The 25,299-nt window shown below is 31.8% G+C and overlaps 1 protein-coding gene across 1 annotated transcript in view; it reads left to right on the top strand.

Annotated features, from left to right (window-relative positions):
• Nucleotides 1–23,265, top strand: part of LOC115891450 — a 174,274-nt gene extending 151,009 nt beyond the window's left edge. The window contains exons 9-18 of the mRNA XM_030911902.1: nucleotides 1,840–2,022; nucleotides 2,091–2,288; nucleotides 3,402–3,578; nucleotides 3,916–4,117; nucleotides 4,176–4,344; nucleotides 8,153–8,824; nucleotides 11,254–11,487; nucleotides 14,458–14,656; nucleotides 14,719–14,927; nucleotides 19,834–23,265. Coding sequence (XP_030767762.1) covers nucleotides 1,840–2,022; nucleotides 2,091–2,288; nucleotides 3,402–3,578; nucleotides 3,916–4,117; nucleotides 4,176–4,344; nucleotides 8,153–8,824; nucleotides 11,254–11,487; nucleotides 14,458–14,656; nucleotides 14,719–14,927; nucleotides 19,834–19,940 — 2,350 coding nt within the window. The 3' untranslated portion in view covers nucleotides 19,941–23,265. The remainder of the gene's footprint in view (nucleotides 1–1,839; nucleotides 2,023–2,090; nucleotides 2,289–3,401; nucleotides 3,579–3,915; nucleotides 4,118–4,175; nucleotides 4,345–8,152; nucleotides 8,825–11,253; nucleotides 11,488–14,457; nucleotides 14,657–14,718; nucleotides 14,928–19,833) is intronic.
• The last annotated feature ends 2,034 nt before the right edge of the window (nucleotides 23,266–25,299 follow it).

Genomic DNA, 25,299 nt, shown 5'->3' with positions numbered 1-25,299 from the left:
CTCGCAATTAGTGGAACAAATTAGTGGTTTCAATTGGCTTAGAAGTTTCTTCCCCTAATTTGAATGTAAGCATTCAAAACGTTAAAATTACTGTTAGGAATTTTCAGTTAGTGGAAAAAGTTACCACATTTTTAACTTTTCCACTAATTTTACTTCAAAATTTGCGAGAAATGTCATTTTGATCTTTGATTATCTTCCGCCAAGAGAAATTATTGGGGTTATAAATCAAATGTTTGTTTTATAAGCTAAATATTAGGCTTTCTCTATGAATACAACTGACTAACGCAAGCTGTTGATAGTATAGTCTATTAATTTTAATTGTTTTTCAAATATTGTGAATGATCTTAAACTAAAAAGTATAAAATATAATTGAAACCACTAATTTATTTCACTAATTGCGAGGTTCTGAGTCCATTACCAACAACATGGACTAAAATGCCACGAGTATTAATTGTATTGAAATAAATTCTCGTCTGGTTCTTATACATTGGTTATGTAATAAAAAATGTTGTTTATCTCGAAATAATGATTTTGGCACATAGAAAATGATTTACTTGGAAGTCTTCAATTTACAAAAATATATGATCGACAGATAAATATTATCTACTAGTTATTATTTAAGTTTTTTTAGTAATTTAAATATGAAATACATAGTATATATAGTAAAACAAATTGGAAATAAAAGTAGTTTTACTATAGGATCTAACTATTATTTTGAATTTATTGTAATATAGTTCGGCAGCATATTCTGCAGATAAAAATAAGTAAAACAGTTTATATAATATGTAAGTGCTTATATAGTTTTGGAGATACAGGGTGCAGAAGTTTCATTTTTATTTCGATTTTTTCCAAATAATTTATGAAGTAACGTCAATATTTGGATGGAAATTGGTGTCTGCAAGTTTTCTGATATGAGAAATTTGATTTTGATGCCAATATGGCTCCTATTTGTAGGGGGCGCCAGGCGCCACGTACGTGTGTTTTAACATTTTAACTGTTTTGAAGAGTAACGAGTAATGTGTGAAAACTACTGAGTGAAAAAATATACATTTTCGTGATTTTTTACGTAAAAAGTGTCTCTTGGTAAAAATCACTACGAGCAGTACATGCGAGCGTCCTCAGTACATGTCATTATTGACAAAAAATAAACATGTTGAATAGGTATATATAGTTAATTCTTCGTTCTAGAGTAGATATAGTTATTATGTCAGTTTGTTGTTGACTGAAATTATAAATTTGGGAATTTCTTACTTTTTAAATTAAGTTTTTCTTCGAAAATATAATGATAAAACAGTTTCTGTTTAACTTTTGGCTCAAAAACATTTCAAATTTATGATTTCAGCTTAATAAGTATTTGATGATAGGTTCTGATCATTTCGATTCCAAAAAATATTTCGAGAACCATTTGATTACTCGTAGCGATTTTTACCAAGAGACTTTTTTTTACGTAAAAAACAACGTCGCAAATGTATATTTTTTACACAGTAGTTTTATACTGGTACGGACGAATAGATATTACTCTTCAAACCAATTAAAAAATATGTAGGTAACGCCCTCTACAAGTAGGAGCCATATTGACATCAAAATCAAATTTCTCATGTCAAAAAACTCCCTAACACCAATTTTCGTTCAAATATTGACGTTACTTCAGAAATTATTTGGATAAAATCGAATTAAAAATGAAACTTCTACACCCTACATACCATTTTAGGACATATATTTATACGAACTTTTTTACTTATTTTTATCTGCAGAATATGCTGTCGAGGTTTCCGGAATACAGTTCGGACCACCCTGTATATACAGACATGTATGGAAAATAGTTTTTTCTTTGTTTAGATACGTTGATGGCAAAATGACAATGCACGAGCGCAGAATATCCGGCCCCGGACTATTTCCTCAAAGTCACTCCGAGTGCTTACAAACGGCCAGAAACTTATTCAACAAAGCTCGAAAAACGGCCAACAGAATTCCTTATCCGGACCAAGGAATTGTATTCGACTCTCGAGGAGAGAAACTCAGGTTTGTTTGCCCCTATAATCTCAGAAAGTATCTATTTCTCTACGTTTATCTGTTTCGCTACTGTTTAGGTGGTTTATGATGCCGCACGAAGCACAGTCTCTCTTAACTAGCAACGCGCAAAATGTCAAACAAAAGGTGCCGTTCGCTCCTGGAGCGAGCAATGGCTCGAAGAAGGGCGAAAAACATACTGATGAGCATCAACATGTTGTTTCTCAATCTCACCATTCTCACAATTTATCCAGTGGTGGCTCACCCCGTCATTACAGGTAAGCAAATGTAGCTATCTAGTTATAAATAATAATTATTATAAGTTTCAACATTATTTCAAAATTTATGTTACATTGAAATGAAAGAGTGCCAAATAATCCATGACATTTTAAATACATATGGCTTTCTTAAGAAATATTTTTGATAATACTGTGATAATAGTTAAAGATAAAAAATGTCTATACCTATATGGCATATTTTATTATATACCTATGTTTTCTTGCAGTGCAGTGGAGAAATAACCCATAAAGGTTTTTTTTAGTTAGAGATATAATATTTTTTTATATACAGGGTGTCCCACTTAAGATGGATACAAGCCAATATCTTGGTTGTTTGTTTTAATAATATATTTTCTTTTTATAAGTTATAAATCATAACAGGATTGAATACCATGCCAACTAAGTAAGATAAGTCAAGAAAGATAAGAATTAGCCAAAAAAAGTTGGACCCATAATCCTACACGCTTTTCTTCAATTGAAAAATTCATACATACGATTTTTGTTAACTTTAATTTACAAAGTGTGGATGTGACACTTTCACATTTCTGAGAGCAACGACGATTGCCCTTGTTTCCATGGCTAATTATGTGAAATTGTTTAAAAATTATAAGAATTGACTATAACTCAGTAATTTTTCGAAAAAGAAAACATATTATACCTTATATCACCGAAAAGCTTAAAAAATGGCGCTTTTTATGAAGTTATAGCCAACTATGGTTTCCATTTAAAAAACATATGTTTGTGTCATATGTCAAAAATGACAGACTTTAGAAAAAATCGGAGAACACAAACTCATTAGGGATGGGATTATCTAGAACTTTTATCTGAAAACTTTTTGTCTAAAATAGATTATAGTGGAATTAGAGTCAATTTTTAAAATAGCCAAAATTTGTTTTCTTCAAAATATCTAGTAAACCATGAATTTTTTAAAAAATCTGAAAGGCGCATATTTATGACCCCACAAAACTGCAATTCTTTCCCCATTTAACCGACTCTCTATCTCCACTAGTTTCTGAGATACCCATAGAGAACATCGTAGGAAACTCACTCTGTATATTAATAGATCGCAATATATTATTTAAAATCAAAGATTTGATTATGGTATTTTTCCAGTTTACCATCAATTGATGATCCAAAAGTCCTGACATGTTCATCTCCAGTGCCATATTTTCTGCAAGACGTCAACGGTTTATACTATCCTCATATATCCCAGCCCTCAGTTAATTTTGCTGTAGGCGAAACAGTCAGCTCGACAAGCTTGCTGCAACAACAAAATTTTGCCCGAGATAGGTGAGTTTTATTGAGATGATTTATTATATATTTGTCACTAAATTAGCAGCAAATATTTTCTGGTCTATTTGTCAATTAAGTGCCAATTTCTTCCTTGTTCCAAAAAAATTGGTTTGTCTATTGAGCTTAACAGCTAATTTACAAATTATTATTTTTCGATATAAAACGATAAAAAAAACTAAAAAATATCAATCAGGCATGAAATAAAAGTTCAATAACTGGAATATTAAAATTTAAAAATATGTCCATTTTACTAAAAATAACTTATTTATATTGCGGAGTTCCGGTGAAATTTCCTTCCCTGAAACGTATCATTATTATTCTCAAATTTTTTAGAGTGTCTAAGTTTGGGCCACCCGAACGTCTCACCTCCTGTTCTGAGCCCTCAAACTCGAGTCAGTTTAGGAATGGGAGGCTTAAGACAGCGTCAGTTTAGCTACAGCAGTCAAAACGAACTGCACTCGTTGGATTCGGAATCCAACTTGTCACCTACACATAGTCTGAACATGTTATCTTCTAGCACATTGGATTGTAGTCAGGTAGCTTTATTATTTTCTGATCCTCTTGGACATCTTCATTAGTAATTGTCTGTTATAGATTGGTAGGGCATCGCCGGTACCAGATCTTCAAACCTACGTAACTGAAATGACCAAAGAATTAGCAACGAATATTAAATCTGAAATAAGAGAAGTTATCTCGAAGGTGGAGGATGTTTTGGAGAATACTGACAGCGACAGGGATAATTCGTTCTTCTATGAAAGGAATGGTAAGAAAATATATAGGGGACACTTTAATATTGTTACCTAAATACTCTACCGGGTGCGACTCAAAAGTGGCTTACCCCTATAACTTTAACTACCGTTTAGGTAAACGGTGGTTAAACGATGGTATGTTAGTATATGACATAAATTAGGATTGATTGAACGTATTGAATCCTTTTCAGCCACTTCCTGTTTCACCAGAAATGACTACTCCTTTTGATTTTTAAATGATTGCTTAAAACAAAATTGTATTCTAAATTTCAATCTAGGGTGCCATGACTGCGTTAAAAACACTAATTTTAATCAAGGCCCCATAGAAAAAATATATTTGATCGTCTAATGTTTTTAGTGTCTCGTCCTTGCCGGTTAAATGATGCCTAAATCGTATTTTTAATCATATCTCAATTTTTTCAAAAGGAGCAAGGGTGGCTCATTAGCCTATTTGAGAAAAGCATTTTTTTACGAATAATTTGGTATATTTTGTAACATAGATATTTCGATGAAAATTGGTGTCTGAGTGTTTTTTGACACACCAACATAATATGACTACATGACTTTTGACAAACCAATATAACTTTAGCTATAAACGTGTGGGGGCGCCACCTACACGTTTTAACTGCTTTGAAGGGTTATACATTTTCGTCAGTACCTGTATTTAACTACTGGGTGAAAAAATATACATTTCCGCCATTTTTTTTACGGAAAAAATATCTCTTGGTAAAAATCGCTACGAGCTCAAGATATTACGAATAGGAGTTATCAATAATGCGTGTCATCATTGACAAAAAATAAACATGTTGGCTATAGACAGTTATTTGACTAAAATGATAAATTTGAATTTTTTTATATTCTAATTTTATCTACAAAAAATTATGATAAAACAGTTTCTGTTGAATCTTTCACACAATAACCAATTAATAATAAAATAATTTCCAAATTCATTATTTCCAAATTCATTCATTTTTCTTTTTATTATTGTCAATAATGACATGTATTAATCATTTCGATTCCAAATATTTTGAGAACCAATACTCATAGCCAATTTGTACCAAGAGACCTTTTTAGCCGACCATACCAATAGGTATGGTAGGCCATTAAGATCGGCAAAAAAAAAGTTTTAATTTTTTTAATTTCACTCAAAATGAGTTATTTGGGTCATAAATGACCTAAACACAAAATATTTTCATGGTGTCTGTCTGTCTGTCCGTCTGTAACACGATAACTCCAAAACCGCTAGTTTTCTTTCGTGACCGGGACAATTACTTTTTAAAAAAGAGACTTGATCAGTTTATTAATATGTTTGGTTGAACAGTACTAACAAAAAGATGAGAAAATATAAATGTAACTTGTATTTATAAGCTTCTACTGCTGAGGTAGCAGTGACGTCAAAGGCGGGTGACGTACCCAGCGTGGATATACCCTACGTGGATATAATTCCTCCCTCACAAGTGGAAAATTCTGGGGTTCGGTGCAGGATTTTCCTAGAGTGGAATTTCTTCTTTTTCTTCTAAAATTCTTCTTTTAAATTTGTTAAATATCTGACATTTATACAATATATAAATTAAAACAAATATAAATAAGACATACATTATAATAACCCAAATATTAATACTAGTTTCAAAAATAAATGGTTTAATCGATTCTAAATCATTTTCTATATTTCTAATAGGATATATATTATTTAAATCAATAGAATCTATATTTAATGGTTTTAATTTATTTATAGATTTTTCTGACATCTTTGTAAAATTTAATTTTGGCAATTGAATATTTTTATAATTAAATTTCGTATCACCTAAATTTTTAATCATTACATCATCGATTTTTATTTCGCAATCAGAATTTAATTCAATAATGTAACTTCCTAATAAAGGTATATTTTCATGATTACTTTGACAATACTGAACTGCAATAGTTTGTTTAGGACATATAACTATCCATTTATTTTGTTCAATTTTTTGAACTTTATTTTCTAAAATTTCAACAGGTGTTAAATGACAATTAGAAATAAATTTATTATATTTTAAAAGTTCAATTTCACATGGATTATTTTTAGATATCTTAACTATATTAGAGTCTTTGCAGATAAATTCACTTGGAGTCACTTCTTCACATTTATTGTCCAGAAACGCGTAATTCTGTTCATTAAATATTAAGTATTTTGTATTAGGTATTATTATATTTAGGGAATTATTATTTTTTACAGGAAATGGGTAAAGATGATATAAATTATAACTATCATTTTCCACAATAGGTATTTCTAAAATAACAAATATTTTATTTGCCTCACTATAACTTTTAATATTTATAGTTTTTTCAAAAAGTATTAAATTTATATGTTCAGGTTTAAAAGGTAGTTTAGAGTTCTTTAAATACTGTGAAACAGAATTTATTTCTTTGAACAATTCATCACTCTGAACAATAGAATTGTGAAATACGTTTATCTTGTAATAGTAATAGTACTGTGTACTGTGTACTATTGTAATGTACTGTGTACTGTGTAATAGTACTGTTCAACCAAACATATTAATAAACTGATCAAGTCTCTGTGTTGTTTTTTAAAAAGTAATTGTGTCGGTCACGAAAGAAAACTGGCGCAGTCGGTAGGATTTGCCAAGCCATCTAACAAAAATCGTAGTTGGTGCCCGTTACGCGGATTAAATTGGTAAAACCCAAAAAACGGACGGATCGAGACAGTGAAAAGCAAGAAACAGCCCAAAGACACCGTTGGAATAGAGGACAAGCATCGCCGAAAGTCCAACACCTGGCAAAGGACAAGCATCGCCGAAACCAGCTTAGAATAAGGACCTGGTCGAGGACAAACATAGCCAACACCAGTTAGGTTAAGAAGAAACGAAAAACGAAGCAACGAAAAACGGAAACCACCGAAACCATCACCCGAAAAACGAAACCATCACCCGAAAAACGAAATCCTACCGACTGCGCCAGTTTTCTTTCGTGACCGGGACAATTACTTTTTAAAAAACAACACAGAGACTTAATCAGTTTATTAATATGTTTGGTTGAACAGTACTAACAAAAAGATGAGAAAATATAAATGTAACTTATATTTATAAGCTTCTACTGCTGAGGTAGCAGTGACGTCAAAGGCGGGTGACGTACCCAGCTACGTGGATATAATTCGCTAAACCGATTTTAACTAAAAAATTGAGAAGTTTCTTTACTTTGATACTAAAAGAACTGCCTACCAACTTTTTATTAACATATTTTAGTATGGGCGGCTATACGTGCCTCCCGGCGCCAGTTTTTTACTTAAAAAACACACAGGATGTATATTTTTTACTCAATAGTATAATACAGGTACGGACGAAAATTTATTACTCTTCAAACCAGTTAACAAAATGTAGGTGGCGCTCTTGGGTGGTGCTCCCTACAAGTAGGAGTCATATTGACAACCCGGTAAAAATACTTAGACACCAATTTTCATCCAAATATTGACCTGAGTTCAGAAATTATTTTAAGAAAATCGAAATAAAAATTTCTACCCCCCTTCTACACCCTGTATTTCCGAAACGAAGCATTTAGGGCATATTATCTACTATAATAATTTCTGAACTATATGCGAACTTTTTCACTATTTTTATCTGCAGAATATACGATGCCGAAGTTTCCCGAATACAATTCGGACCACTCTGATGTATAATTCTTGAATATACAGATTTCTAAAATTTTTAATCAATGTCAATTTTTACTTAATTTTGAAATTCTGAATAATTTTTCGTTTTGATATTTTCGTTATCTAAGCCCTTTTTGCACCATTAATCATATATTAATACTGATATTTTTTAATAGGTAGTGGTAGCGAGGACGGTAGAAGCGATTCCATTTCTTCCAACGCCGTTGCCGAGTACTTGGAAAAAATCTCGATCGAGATGGCCAACGAGGTCAAGTCCGAGATCCGGGACGTGGTCAGTGCAGTGGACGTTTTTATCACTCCCGACAACAATCAGTTAACGTACACCCGATCTAGCCTCTCCTCCGACCCCAAACTGATTCCTTTCGAGCACGAAACCAGTCCGGATGAGAACTACACGCCCGGAAGTAGCAGCGACACCGTTATCAACCTAATAAGCTCATCTTCTAACAAACTGAAATCATCGGAGGAAGACCAGCAGGACAGCGGGAAGAACAAAAATAAAATCTTGTCTACCTCCACTGCGGCTAGTATAAGTTCGCAGGATAGCGGTATAAACATGTCCTTCCAAGAGCACGAACATTTTCCGTCTTGTAGTGTTGGAGAACTTAAGACCAGGAGCAATTCGGATTCGAGATCGGGTCATCGGAAATCGGAGTCGGAGATTAAGTATTCCACGTTGCAGAAACATAAACCGCCAATTCATAGGGATATGAGCGACGATAGGAATACGTTGGAACATCTGGCTGCCCGGAGATGGAACTGCCCGGAAAAGAATTTGTGGAATCCTGTAATGGACGCGATAGGCGAATTTAAAATGATTAAAGATGGTAAGTTGAATTTATTATTACTCTTCAGTTATAAGGTGGTCTTTATTAATTATTTGTGGGTATCAAGGAGGGGGGGGGGATATAACGGGTGTGTCTCAAAAGTGGCTCATCTATACTTTTTTTAAATTTTTTAGATAAAAAAAACGAGATTTGGTATGTTAGTTTATGACATACATTAGGATTGATTGACGTATTCAATTGTTTTTGGTCACTTCCTCTTTCACCGAAAATGACTACAACTTTTGATTTTTAAATGGTACCCCGGTATATTTTTGCTTTATTCGATAGAAAATGACACTCTGAATAGAATGACATATATGTCAAATTTTGACATTTTGACTTAAAAAAATATTGTACATCAATCTAGAGTGTCATGACTGTGTTAAAAACAATAATTTTTAATCATGAAGCCTTGGAAAAATATATTTCATCGTCTTCATAATGTTTTTCGTGTCTTGTCCTGGGCGGTTAAAAGATACCCAAATCGTAAATCGTATTTTTAATCATATCTCAAATGTTTCAAAACGAACAACCATTTTTTTTTGGTACCACACACTTGGTATTTCGAGCCAAATTAATTTTCGTTATGAACAGCATGTTACAATTTCAAACAAACCAGATGCGAAAATGTCAATAGTTGACGTATGATAGGTCATTTTCTATCGAATAAAGTAAAAAAAAAATATCGAGGGGCTATTTAAAAATCAAAAGTTGTAGTCATTTCCGGTGACACAGGAAGTGACCAAAAACAATTGAATACCGTCAATCACTCCTAATTTATATCATATACTAACATACCAAATTTCGTTTTTTTATTTGAACGAATAAAAAAGTTATAGGTCTGAGCCTCTTTTGAGACGACCCGGTATATCGAAAATGTGGTGCGCGTAAATTATGGTGCGCACTAGGATGCGCAGTTTAAATTTCGCATGACGAGCTACTGAACTTCTGTGTGCAAGTAGAGTGGCTAAATCAGAGCGAAGTTGAAAAATATTTCTACTAGAATTTGTGTAGAGTTGCGTAGTTGTTATCCTTCCTCTGTAATTTTTTTTTTTTTTTGTGAAAATCAAATGTCAAAGTGTTTAGCAGAAATCCAAACCTAGGCAGAATATCGGTTTTTAAAATATCTTAAAACATGATATATTTAAAGTTTGATGTCCATTTAACGCACAAAAAACAGAGATAAATTGTGCCGAATGAACTTATTTTGATTCGAAAAATACGTAGTTATTCTATGTCCATGACATATGGGGACACTCTGTATATGAGTACCCTATTTACAAATATTAACCAAAAAGTGTTTAACTTGTTTCACTCATCATACAAGCGGTTTTCCATAACACGGGAGTACTTCGTAATTGGGAAAAAGTTTCAGTATTAAGGCACTGAAACATAAATCTAAAAAGTTATTTAATTAATATACAATGTATTATTGTGATTGACAATATAAAAAAGTCATTTTAACGCCTAGGCATGCGTAAAGTACTTTTATCTACAACCGTTTAGTTATAACGTACATCACTATTTTTTTAGTATTTCAGTTACGTTATGAGATTCATAACACTAGTGGTGTTATAACTCTATAACACAACTAGTTTTTATAATAATGAAAGAAGGTAAAAATTCTCCACAATTATAATTAAAAAAATGTGACAAATGTCATAGTTAAAGGTGGGCGACTAATAAACGAAAATTAAAACAGTATTTTCTTATTTTTCGGTTGTAGATAAAACGTTGTACATGACACGTGCGTTTAAACTTGATTCCAACACTTGTGTGATTAGAACGTTCTAATCGTTCACACTCGTTGTTGTAATCATGTTCATAAACCCACTTGTACTGTAAATAACTATTACGCCTAAGCACAAGGGTACGAAAATATATTATTAATTGACATATGACTTACCAGGAATTACTTTAAAATCTTTTTTATATTATTTGGAACGTTTGAAATAATTTAAAAAAGTAATTTTTACTCCCCAACAAAAAGTCATTTTTACTCCGAATAGAACATATTCGGAGTAAAAATTACTTTTTGTGCCTCGCCTGTACGTCAACGTACAGCATCGCTACAAAAAGTATCGTTTTTACTCAGAATAAAACCATATACTATTTGCATGTTCTAGAATTCAAATGGAAACCAGTTTGTCAATAGAGAACAACGGCATACGGTCGAGTCGGCTGCTTCTGGCACGTATACGTAGACGTAAAGAATCTTTTACGTGTATAAAAAATAAAAAATAGAAGAAATGCGCATCCGTACGTAAACGTTTACGTGTTTGTAGGCCGACTCGACCGTATGCCGTTGTTCTCTAATGACTTTTGAGTCTAATGTTAATGTTCTAATATAAAATTCCCCAAATTTATTTAAAGCGTTAATTTTTCAGCCATAATATCAATGAACTAAATAAATATTATATTTTTTACAGGTGATAAAGTGATGGTGTGTCTCTCTGGCGGTATAGACTCCTTAAGCCTGCTTCACACGTTACTTCAATTCCAAAGCCACGTACAGAAAAAGGGAGTATTGTTTAGCATCGGAGCGGTTACGGTTGATCCAGATGCGTCGGGATGCGATCCGTGCGTTCTCATTCCGCATTTAAAAACTTTAGGTGTTCATTACATTATTGACGATAAGAAAAGTGATCCTGGAGTTCACACAGGTAAAGGAACTTAACTTACTGTACAAAATTAGTTTTTCCTTTATGACGTAGTCAAATCTTGTTGGAATAATTATATTGGATTAATTAAGTCTGTGGTCAAATCAAACTGTATAGTGGCTTGGTGCATTATAAACGGTTTTTTCAAATTTCTAAAGAAATCAGTCCAACTGTCGGTCAAATTTATTTCACACTATCCCGTTTACCGTTCATGTTGATTGCAATGAAATAATATTGGAATCGTTGTTATAAAAAACTATAAACTGCTCATGTATAGTTCATATCAAATAAAATTTTAATTACATGATTAAGCTTGACCGGCAGACATATTTTCTTTTAATCAAAATATTTTAAGAAACAAAAATTAATTACAAATATAACTATAAAATATTATTTGGATATTAAGACGCAGTTTTCATTGTAGAGTTATACTACTTTTAAACATTATTAAAATATAGTATTATTAAAATATACAGACCGGACCACAGTAGTAGTAACATAGGCAAAACCGGACGAATTAGCGTATACCCGTCCGCCGGATAAAAAGCAGGCGAAAAAATGCGATAAAATAAAAATAGGTAGATATGTGATAAGAATGTTTCAGAATTTGTATTTATTCATGTTTTAATAGCCAAAACGAATACATAGATTCTCGCGACAGTTCTCGTGTAAAATTTATTTTTTAAGTAAAATAATGGATGTTTACGAAGTTCGTGAGAAAACTCAAATTGTAAAATGGTATGTCCAAAATAGGTCTTATCGGGATATACAAACAATTTTTCCACAAACTTTTGTAGACAAGCCAATTCCATCTTTACCTACTGTATCAAGAGTTATTAATAATTTTGAAACACATGGGTGCGTGTTCCCACAAAAACAAAAAAAGCCTGATGTGTTGATTAATGAAGAACAGGAGTTAACGCAAGTGTTCATTTGTGCTACCGCGGATCAAAATCCCACGTTTTCAAGTAATCAAATTGCTGAGGTGGTTGTCCTGCCCACAATGCCCGTATTGTTCACGAATATTTAAACAATACTTTTCCCAACCGTTTAATTAGTGGATATGGAACTATATTGTGGCCCGCTAGATCACCAGATCTTTCTCCCAATGACTTATTTTTGTGAGGTTATGTAAAATTTAAAGTGTATGGTCATAATAGGGCTAATAATTTGGATGAGCTTCAAGTAAAAATACGAGAGGCTTTCCAAACTATTGGCCCTAATATGTTAGCCAATGTTAGACGGGGATTTTACGACCGCCTAGGCTTCTGTCTAGCACAAGGAGATGGTCTTTTTGAACACTTGTTATAATAAAACACCTTTTTTTTATTTAGAGTAATATTTTGGGTTTAGAGAACTTATTTATTTTTAGTTTTGGCTTGTAAACACACTCAAATAATAAATATTTAAGTATTTTCATTTTAAATGTTACCTTAAGTGAAGGTAAACACTTAAAATGAAAATAATAAATACTCGGCACTCCTCGAGTCGTATTCCTAGTCTGTCACGACCGACCCGTCCAAGCACAACTGCAACTGCGTACTGCCTGACCAGCCGACTAGCCGGCAGTGAATCTCGAGTACGAACGCAAAACGGGTAAACGTAAATTCGTCCGGCAACTTGCTATGTTACTAGTAGCTTGGTCTTCTCTGTATACAGGGTGTTTCAAAACAAATGCGAAAAACTTTAGGGGGTGATTCCTTGTTCAAAATAAAGGGTAGTTTGCTTTATAAACGTTGGGTCAAAAGTCAACCATTAGGGAGATATCGTGGTACAAAGATGGCGGAAAAATAATGTTTTTATTTTTTATCTTGAAAACGAGAAGAGATAGACTAATGAAATTTTATGGAAGCATTACTGTTATGAAAACACACTTTCAGGTAATTTTTTACTTTTTAAAATGAGTGGAAGGGGTTGAAATAAACTACCCCTATCATTCTTGTTAACGAAATTTAAAGAAAAATCTTATCAAACACATGCAAATGCCTTAATTTGGATAGTTTACTTTGTTTAGAAACTTTTTTACCTCTTGTGTTTTTTTGATAAAACTCACCGATTGGAAATTAAAAAATAATAAAATGTAAAGCATTACATGTCAGGACAAAAAACATTTTTAGATTTGACATTGAGATTTGATTTATCTAGAATCATCTAGATAATAACGTATTGCAGTAGAGTAATGTCAAATAAAATAATATTAGGAACATCCTAAAAAGTAACAGCGGCCGACTAGATTTTTTCCTAAAAAAATTACAGCAGCCCACTAGATTCTTTATCAGAAAATGTTTTTTGTCCTGACATGTAATGCTTTACATTTTATTTTTTAATTTCAAATCGGTGAGTTTTATCAAAAAAATACAAGAGATAAAAAAGTTTCTAAACAAAGTAAACTATCCAAATTAATTTTTTTGCATGTATTTGATAAGATTTTTCTTTAAATTTCGTTAACAAGAATGATAGGGGTAGTTTATTTCAACCCCTTCCACTCATTTTAAAGAAGAGAAAAAATTACCAGAAAGTGCGTTTTCATAACAGTAATGCTTCCATAAAATTTTATTAGTCTATCTCTTTTCGTTTTCAAGATAAAAAATAAAAACATTATTTTTCCGCCATATTTGTACTACAATATCTCCCTAATGGTTGACTTTTGACCCAATGTTTATAAAGCAAACTAGCCTTTATTTTGAACAAGGAATCAACCCCTGAAGTTTTTCTCATTTGTTTTGAAACACCCTGTATAAAGTTTGATTTCCACTCAACCACCGAGTATTTCACATTGGCGACGAGGATAAAAAAAAATAATCAGTGTTAGTCTCCACTCCTGGAAAGAAGAAAAACATAGTTTGAAGAAAGATTTCAAATCACTGGGTTTGGTTAGTCCATTATCTTTTATACATATTAACTGTTATGGAACTTAACTACATGGCAAACTGGTTGTTAAAATGAAATGTAAAAAGAAACATTTTTTTGCAGAAAAACAAGAGGAAGCTAACGATAATTTATATAGTTTTGGTACTTCTACATTGAGACATCGACTATATTCGGCTGCCAAAAGTTCCGGATACAACGTTCTTGCTATTGGACAACATTTAGACGATCTGTGTGAAAATTTCCTTTTATCCGTTTTTCACCTAGGGAAATTAAGATCGATGCGAGCTCATTATTATATTAAGTAAGTCTTTTTTAAAAACTCGGAAATATTTGCCATTAATACTATCTTTATTTCCTTTTTAGGGAACACGACTTAAGGATAATAAGGCCATTAGTGTACGTTAGGGAGAAAACGTTAAGACAATTTGCCACCAACGAAAACTTGCCAATATCAACTTCCGGCCCAAACCTGTCCAAGGAGAGACAAAGGATAAAGCAGTTGCTGACGCAGCAAGAAATACTCTTTCCTAGGTTATTTTTGAGCCTTAAAAATGCGCTGCATCCACTAATAGGTAAGTCAATTAAGTCAGCAACCCAATAAAAAGATTTTTGAAATTAATTTTACTCTTGTATATAGTTTTTGATTTTTGATTTGATTCTCATAAAAGCATATAAACCAGTAGTGGTATTAAATTAGAGATATAGAGATAGTAAGAATGCGCATGGACGCGTGCAGATATTCCAATCAAGGTAGCCGCCATATGTTTGCAGCAGTGGCGACTCGTCGTTAAATGAGAGAACGATTTATTTTTTGTATCTACCTTTTTATTTATCCCAGTACACTTTTCTCCCTACACACTGTTCGGTTTTTATATGATTCAAAATCTATCTATCTATCTTTATCAACAACACAAATCTTAAATACGTGGACTATTATAACAACAAATACATCGTAAAAGACTATTTTTGTAGCATTCTGAACGAAGATTCAAGTTAAACTTTTTAGAAAATAATTTAAAGGAAAAATGAACCTGCCCGCAGATGCTTGTTCCGAGTAAAATCCTAGAGCTCTATGATTTGCTTTTATAAACTCTGGCACATGATGCAGAATTGCATGAATCTTTGGAGTTATCTTAATACCCAAGTTCAGTATTTCCAATCTAAATTGCTCGATGTCACGTTCAAAATGTTTGTTTAGTTGACCAAAACAACTCGAAACTACTTGATTGAATGCAGAAAACACTGCAATATATTTATTCCTAAAAAAAGATGTTTTTGCTTCTAAAAACTTTGAATAGGATTCTTTACCGGGCGATATCGTCTTCAAAATATCCACTTTCTTTAAAAGTTGTCTGGCGTTATTTCCGTTACATTTTCCATAATGATCTAGTTTCAATCCCGCTTTTTTATCCATTATGTTGCAACATTGGTATTCTCCAATTCAAGACAATCAAATAGTTTTTGAACCACACGGGAATATACTTTAAGACATTGTGTTTCTTCGTCGCTAATGATTATAGGTATGTAAAATTGCCTTTTTTATATGGTTCATTGAACAACAGTTTAAAAAATACAAAAAAAAAATATTTCAAACAAAAACGCTTACTAAAATCTTTGGCTTTTGTTATATTTCCAGATTGTTGCCATAAATTTGTATTTTCTGTAATACTTTTTATAGTTCTGAATGATCCTTTAATTTCCATTTCCTTTACATTTACATCACACCATGGGCAAGTGTGAGTGGATGAATTTGACTGAAGACCAAGGAGAATCATAATAAGCTTAAGGTCAGCGGCAAAAGTATAGGAACAAATTCCACATATGGACTGCAGATCTAACGTCTCAAAGAGGCTTTTAATGTTAGCATAATATTCAGACAACTTTGGTCCTAAGCCAATTATGAATAGTTTATTAATTCCAGCACTTTTATATTTCTTGAAATATTCGGGATCATTTTCAGGGAGCACATTCAGACAAACTTTAAGTGATCCACCACCACTATCAATGCCAATTTTTAGATGAAAATCTTCAGGTAATTCTCTAATTTCCAAAATATATGATAGAAGACCAGATAAATCTGAGTTGTATACAAGAAGTGATCCACCACCACTATCAATGCCAATTTTTAGATGAAAATCTTCAGTAATTCTCTAATTTCCAAAATATATGATAGAAGACCAGATAAATCTGAGTTGTATACAAAAATTAATATTAACTGAATTAACATTTTTCCTTTAAATTATTTTCTAAAATGTTTAACTTGAATTCTAGTTCAGAATGCTACCAAAATAGTCTTTTACGATGTATTTGTTGTTATAATAGTCCACGTATTTAAGATTTGTGTTGTACTTAGCTTTAGTTAAATTTAGCGATAAAACCACTTAGTTAGGGAAGAATTATAATTATTCTAACTTTTTAGTTAACATGTTTATGCAAAATAAAACATATAGCTGTAATATGATTTTTTTGAAAAATTATTGTTTCAGTTTTTGGTCTCAAAATTCAGTCACGGTACGTCACTGGATCTATGGAAATGATTTAGTTGTTCGATGATTTTGAAAGAACGCATTATGGCCATTAAAAAATTACTAATTTTACAATTTATATATTTTTTATTTTGAATCATATAAAAACTGAACAGTGTACACACAGTGTACACACACGTATGTACATGGTGGTCGAAATTGGTCTGGTAAATATTTTTAACAGAGAAAACCAATTTCCTGGCTAGATAGAGCAAAACCGACATAGATGGGCTCGATTTCTGAGAAACGTTTAATGACGTAAATCGCCTGTTCATATTTTCACTGCCAACCGAGATACGGGGTCTTTTTGAATTTTATACCATTTGAAAAATTGCCCATAACTTTTGTATTTCGCGGAATAATAAAATTCTGTAAAAACGTACTTAAGGCACTTTTTTAAGCACATTCCAGTGGCGTAGTCAGTTTCTTTTCTATACTTGCCCTTTTTGTCAGAAATAATAAAAAAATATAATTTTTTAAATGAAAATCATAGTTAGCTATGAACATAAAACAATGCTGGCATTTAACCCTTTCTAACGATATAAAGTTATGTGTATTTATTTCTAAGAATGAGAGAAATATTAGGTTTTTTTCATGGTACAAAGAATACAAGGTATGATATTGCGCAGGTTGGTCGCTACGTCACAGGTGATAACAGGCGCTATTGGTCAGTACGCTCCGCGCGCCAGTTCAAATCGTCAAGATATTGTTATAAACCTGTTTTTTTTGTTTATATACCGTCATTGAATTATCGCTAAGCAAGTTACTGTGGAGCAGTGCATAAGGAGTCGGGCTAGGAAGCGAGAGACCGGAGTTCGAATCTCGGCCGGAACATCAGTTTTTTTTTTATTTTTTAAATACTGTTGTATTCTATAGTTTATTTTGTAAATAAAAAGAACTATTTATTCTGTTATTTTTTAATCTCCGTTATTAATATAAATTGATTGTTAGTACAATACCTCATTTAATATAAAATAATATTCTACTTTTTGAAATGTATCGGGCCCTAATTGTACCTAAAAGTAATATATTTTTAGTGATATACCATATTGTAAACTATTTAATATTTCAGTCACTTAAAAAGTTAGGTAAGTTAATTTGCATTGAATAATTGCCTACCATTAAAGGAAATTTGAGCTATATAACCCTTGATGGGCATATTCTGGGTATGCAAATACTTCCTTTAAATTTTGGGTGTCGTTCAACCGATTTATTCTCAAAACCAGAAACATCTACATATAAAAAGAAGCACAGGTCACTAATTATAATAAACTTTACCCTTGGTATTGCTTCCACTAATTATAATAAACTTCACCCTTGGAATTACTTCTATCAAAATTACAATACGTTCATCTGCATTGGCATTTTCTACTTTTCGATGGGAAACAATAAACTTCCCAACATTTTTTAAATGATGTAACAATTCCTCTTGTGGTTACTTTTCCATAGATATCCTCATCTCTGTCCTCATGTGAATTCAGAGGCAATAAAAATGAAAATTATTTACCATAAACATCGCAAACTAAAAACCTAATAAACAATTTTATACCGAATATAGAAATAAATTTAGTATTTTTACCTGTTATCGTCCAAATCCATGTTAATAGATAATTATTATTTTTAAATATATTTTTGGAACTGCTGGTTTTAGTAATTATCAAATTAAACGAACTAAAAAGTCTTAAAAATAAACAATTCTTAACCATAACCCCAAAAAATGCAGATCTCCTGTCAACTTTCTTTATTTTTTATTTATTCCTCATTTTCCTAGTGACGTCACACGTGGTATGCGCGAACTGAACGAAATTGGAGCCGCTATCGATCATACCTTGTATTCTTTGTACCATGGGTTTTTTTTCTCTTTGTATCGAAGCGGGCCTTGATTTTGTGTAACACCACAATTTAATATTCTATATTATAATTTATCTGCATAATTAAAGAGTTTTGAAAAGGCAAATCACCATTCTATATAAGTATTACCTTTCACAATTAAAACGCCAGAGTTACAACTGCTCTATTAAATGGAGAATTTAGAGAGAATTGGATGGAAACAAGGGGTCCCATATCTTAGCCTGCTAGGTTCTGTGATTTTCGACTTTTTTACTGGGGAAATTAAAAGACCTTATATATAAGGGAAGAACCATTGGGGAAGAATTACAGTAGGTTACTAGGCAAGGTTTTGGACATATTACACCAGTTCGCCTAATAAATCGTTGTAACTCTGGGCGCAAAAGATATTTATTGTGTATTCAACAAAGAGGTGCTCAGTTTGAACTTCTTTGATGATTTTTTTTAGAAAACTATATTTGTCACTCAAAAAATACATTTTTTTTAGTTTTGTTCTTTGCTTATTGTATCAATTTCAATTGTAATAACTAATACTATGTAATATAGAATGTTAATTTTTACCTTTTCAAAAGTCTTTAACTATGCAGATAAATAATAATATAGAATATTAAATTGTGATAAAAATAATTAGGCTAATAGGTCAACACAAAATCAAAGCCCCCTTCGATATAAAGATAAAAAACCTAATATTTATCTTATTCTTCGAAATTGATACCTGTAACTTTATATCGTTGGAAAGTGTTAAACGCCAGCATTTTTTTAAGTTCATAGCCGACTATGATTTCCATTTAAGAAATTATATTTTTCATTATTTCTAATAAAAAGAGCAAACAGAAAAAAACTGACTACGCCACTGTATTGTGATTAAAAAGTGCCTTAAGAACATTTTTACAGGACTTTATTATTCCGGGAAAAAAAGACGACAAATTCAGGCGATAAGGTGTTATTATTACATATTGGTTGGCCCTGTAGAACTATGGACGAACATGTCGCCCACCATTTATGACGCATTACTCGTTGAAGCTCATTCTCCCTATTTATATCTCTGAATTATATCCACGCTTGTGCAGTCACCGTTGTGGTATATAATGTTATTTTTTTACAGGTTTCCAAATCAAAGAGTGCGCATTGAGATGCCGAAGACTGTCGAAGACAACTAAAGAGGGCGCTGAATCAAACGAAGAAACCGATGAAGAACCGGTAGTTAGTTAATCTAGTTATTTTTTTCTCTAATTGCGTTGACTTAAAGTAATGACAAAGTACAAATTGGCTATTATTATTGATATTTCGTTCTTATTTAGAATTATCGGTAAATTTTAGGGAATCTCTTGTTATTTTTGTTGATATCAATTCCCTATTCCGACTTATTATTTTTGTTCAATTTGGTAAAAACGAAAAAAGTATTGTATCGTGTGTGTTTGGGCAACATTCGAATGAAAAAAAAATGCTTAAAATTATTTGATTTTATAGCAAGAAGCAGCTTAATTTTGGGTGATCTCAGATATGCCGAAGTGTGATTTTTTATTTTTTGTTAAAATTAATGATACACATACTTATTGATACAATAAAACAACATAGTTGAAACATATCTGGCTCTATCGATGTGTGTATAAGGATGGCTAAATGTAAAATTTACGTTAGTACTATGTGCCATTTTACATAAAGAAATAATTAGCAAACCAATTGCAGAATTAATTTATTTTATTTGTGTGATATTTTTGAAATTTTATTTGGAAAAGTATTATAATATCGAAACCAAAGACAATTTTCGATTATTTTTGGTTAGATTGTGTAGATGTGACGAGACATTTTAAAACTCAACGTACTGAATCATCTATTTTATTAAATTAGAACTCCATATATAACCATATTAGAACTTATTAAGAAGCTTAAAATTATATAAATTCTAAATATATTTGTACAGAGTGCTTCAAAAATATCTCTATATATAAACGGGAATAAATAAACCGAGTTTAAAAGTGGTTGCAAATTACAGGGATCAAGAAAACTAAAATATTTCTCAGAAATATATAAGCTTTTTGAGGGCATTCTGTAGTTTAAAGAAACAAATTCTTGAGAGTAAGATAAATATGTACAGTTATTAGTTTCTCATTTTTTGGTATGCGTTTATCAACGATATTATACAGGTAACTACAGGGAAAAAGAAAAAGTTTTAGAAGATGTGTCTTCAAAATTTTTAAAGTCTTCAAAATTTTTTCAACAGTGATTGCAATACTTAACTATTCTGATTCTGCTCGTTAGATTGCAGGAAATGAACTTAAGAAATTCGAATTATATATCTACTGCGTTATCAACAGCGTCAAAACAAACAAAAAATTAAATAATATGATTGTTTTTTGACAATATTTAAATTTGTTTTTTTACAATAGTGTGAGGCTAATTAAAACGAGAAGAAATAAGTATAAATTTAATCAATTGAAGGATTTCTAATTTTATTATTGAATAAGTATATTAAAACATACCTATAGCAACTTTTCAATCATTGTTGGTGGCTCTGTATTAGGGTTTCCGGAACCGGAGCTGTTTTTCGGAACCGGAAATTTCGGTACCGCGCCTCTTAGGAACCGGGATGCATTTTTCCGTTTCCTATACGGCTAGCACAACCGATTGCGTTAATCGCATAGGAAACGGACTCGAGACCAGCAACTCCGTTTACTAAGTGATTAACGCAACCAATGCAAATGATATTATTATAATGAGTCATAATATTATTATTATGACAGGTGGACCTATGGGTGGACCTGCAGAGGTGGTAAATTTAATAAATTTAAATTAATAATGAGGTATTTTTATTCTGGATTCCAAAAAAAAACAACATAATTGAGAGATAAATCTAATAGGTAACTTTTAACGTTTTATATGCTAATATTGGCAAGACAGTTCGGCAACACAGCTTTAAGACGTGGTTGATATGTCAATCTGATTTTTTTTAAATAAATAGTGCGGAGTCGGTGGTTGGTTCCTTGTGAAACATTGTTGAAATATTAGAATTTTAATAAAACCCGCTTTTATATGTATCAAAAAAAAAATTAAAAAGAGTAACTTAGTTAGGCATTTTTAAGAGTTCTTTAAAAACTAACCGTCTGACTACATTTTAAGGATATATAATATATTTGAAATCAATAATTGAGTTTACAATAGAGGTAATAAAAAATGTATTTGGAAATCCTTGTTGATCGTTTACATTATTATCGTTTTTAGCTGATTTTAATGTTTCTAACTATTCAAGGTAATTTAAGCGTCTGCCTTTTGTTTCTCTATCTAATAACTTAATTGAGCTTTCATTAACTGTGTGACTATTTAATATACAATGAGTTGCTAAACCGGAACTTCGCTGGAGATTATTAATAGATTTTATATATTCTTTAATCCTTATATCTAAATTTCTACCTGTTTGACCTATACGTACATGACATTACAATTATAGCAATCCACCCTATATAAATCAATGAAAGGAATTATTATGATTTTCATTGTTGGAATATTATTTTTGTAACTTTATTTATTTGATTAATTGTCAAATTAAATTGTTTAAATCTTAATTCTTAGAGTTTTGTTATAGTGTAGCGGTTACAAGTAATATTGAGTGTCCCATTTTCTATGTCCTAAGTGACTATAAATAAAGCATACCTAGAAAGTTCATTGCAAGCGCTTCTTTGCATGGGTTGCGATGATCACTTAGTAGACGGAGTTGCAGGTCTCGAGTCCGATTCCTATGCGATTAACGCAATCGGCTGCGCTAGCCGTATAGGAAACGGAAAAACCGTTCTTTTTTCGGTACTTTCGGTACTAACTAATTTTTGTTCAGTGGTGGTGCAGTTCATCAATCAGAAAGAGCAAGGGATGGGTTTTCAGTTTTCAAAGTAAAATGGATAAGAAATTGAGATTTTTAATGAAAATAATATCAAATTATTAATTAATCAGTAATGAAAATATTAAAATGAACACAAAAGAAAAAATTATAGGTAACTTAAATTTCACGTCAAGCAACATAAACCAAGTTATATGAATTTGAGACAAAAGCCCTAAAATATCGAATTAAAAATGCAAATATCTATTAAAACATAACATAATAAGTATTATAGGAACTTCAAAAGAGAAAAGAAGCAAGAACAATAAGAAATAGAACCATTACTGATTTAGAAGAGTTTGATTTAGACTCCTAGAAAGTATCAAAGAAATTTTTAATTATTGTTACCGAGGCCCGATTTTGTGATGGCAAAAAGATCTGAACCCTAATTGGTAGTATTAATTAGAGTTTCCGGAATCGTACTAAAATATTTTCGTTCAATGATTGTGGAGTTCGTCGATTAGCAAACAAGGGACGGTTCTCAAAAGTAAAACCGATAAAAAATTGAGTTTTAAATGAAAATAATATCAAATTATTAAGTCATGAGAAAATAAATATGAACACACAAATAATGAACACAAGCAAAAAAAAAAAGAAAGAAACACATAGGTGGCTTAAAAATTACACCAAACAACATCAACCGACCTCGAAACCAACTTAACAAAATTTGAAAAAAGAACTTAAAATATTTTCAATTAAAGATGCAATTGCCTATAAAAACAACACAAAAAATGTAACTAATACATTTAGCACTATTATATTAAATAATAAAATATCATATTTAAAATTCAATAATTGCTAATAAACATTATAGAAACTATAAAATAACTTCGGAAGTAAGAACAGTAAGAGATAGCATCACTACTGACTTATTTAGAAGAGTTTGATTTCGACCGCTAGACAGTATCAAAAGTCTTTAGCACGTAACAAAAAATATGTTTTTAATTATTATTAGCGAGTCCCGAAAGTACCGACAGAACCGGAACCTTCATAATTTCGAAATCTGGTTCTTAAGCCGCGTCCAAGCTACTCGAACAAAACGTTCGCGAACATATATAATTCACACTATATATTCGTAGCAGCAGGTCGTAAACGACGGCACGGTCCATCGCATCGGTCCGGAGGACAGAGGTGCAAGGAAGAATGCGACAACCAGTTTGCTTTATAGATCTAGGATGCGTTTAGGTAGTCGCTGTTTTTTCGAGGGCCCGAATTTCGAGTGCAAGCATTTTATTAAATAAATTAACCGGTAAACAGTTTAAGAACTTTTGTCGTTGAAGAATCAATATTTAGCAGGCGGAGGGTCACAGGGGTCTTTTGGTAGATTATTCGTTATAGTGTATTTTTAAGATCTGTATTCATTTTCAGCCGTTTCCACCAGGTGTTTCTCAAAAGGGGCTCACTTTTTTACTTTTTCATTTTTTCAGATAATACAACGAAATTTGATTTGTTAGTATATCACATAAATCGGGATTGATTGACGTATTCAATTACCTTCGGTCGCTTCCTGTTTCACCGGAAATGACTACAACTTTGTATTTTCAGATTGTATCCTAAGTACTTTTTTACTTTATTTGATAGAAAATGACATTCTGAATAGAATGACATACAATACATCTATTTTAGACAATTCGAATTAAATAAAAATAGCATTTTAAATTTCAATCTAGAGTGCCAAGACTGAGTTAAAACTATTAATTTGTAATCAAAGAACTTTGGAAACATATATTTGATCGTGTAAAATTTTTTCGTGTCCTTTCATGGTGCCCATTTCATAAAAGGTGCCCAAATCGTATTTTTAATGATAACTCAGAATTTTCAAATGGTACGAGGCTGGCTCAGCATATTTGGAAAAAGCATTTTTTACGAATAATTTGGTACCACATACTTGGTATTTAGAGTAAAATTGTCGTTACGTTTATTTATGGCCATTTTTAAATTGAAAATGTCAAAAGTTGACCTATAATATATCATTCTATTTAGAATGTCATTTTCTATCATATACGGTAAAAAAATACCGAGGGTACCATTTAAATCAAAAGTTGTTGTCATTTCCGGTGAAATAGGTAGTGACCGAAAATAAATGAAAACGTCGATCAATCCATGTGTCGATGTCCTATACTAACATACCAAATCTCGTTTTTTATCTAAAAAATTATAGAAGTGAACCACTTTTCAGAAACACCCGGTATATTTATTTCTAAAAATGTAATGGTAAAATTTCATTTCCGGTGTCAAACTTCCTATTAAGTAGTAATTTTTAATTTCAGAATCCCATAATAATTCCGGTTTTTAATAAAAATAATCATAAAGCTCTTTATAAACAAAAATTAAATTATATGGACGAAGTCTAGCTACATAGCTATTCACACTCAACCCACAATAAAATTAAAATTATAAAATCTTTTCTTTGTGTCAACAAATTAGTTGTAAATGTTTTTCACGATCCCAGTCAATAACTGCGTCTCCTATTGTCGAATGCTCGGTAAAAAATAAAAATCACAGATAAACGCCCGAAATTAAATGAGACCCTTCCAAGTGTCCGGTACAATGTCCGCCGAAATGCACGCCGTTCGCTCCTTTTGATTTACCGACACCCGTCGGAAAAAGAACGCGCGCGCTCTAGCATAGGCAGACGCACGCCCTGGCGTACAAGCTAGCCGTTCGGCGCTCCGCGCTCCTTAGTAGGCCTAAACTAGC

This window comes from Sitophilus oryzae, unplaced genomic scaffold, assembly GCF_002938485.1.
Source record: "Sitophilus oryzae breed Bouriz unplaced genomic scaffold, Soryzae_2.0 scaffold_1181_pilon_pilon, whole genome shotgun sequence".
NCBI classification, from domain to species: domain Eukaryota; kingdom Metazoa; phylum Arthropoda; class Insecta; order Coleoptera; family Curculionidae; genus Sitophilus; species Sitophilus oryzae.
The sequence above is the reverse complement of the archived record's forward strand: the minus strand, read 5'-3'. Positions and strand labels throughout refer to the sequence as shown.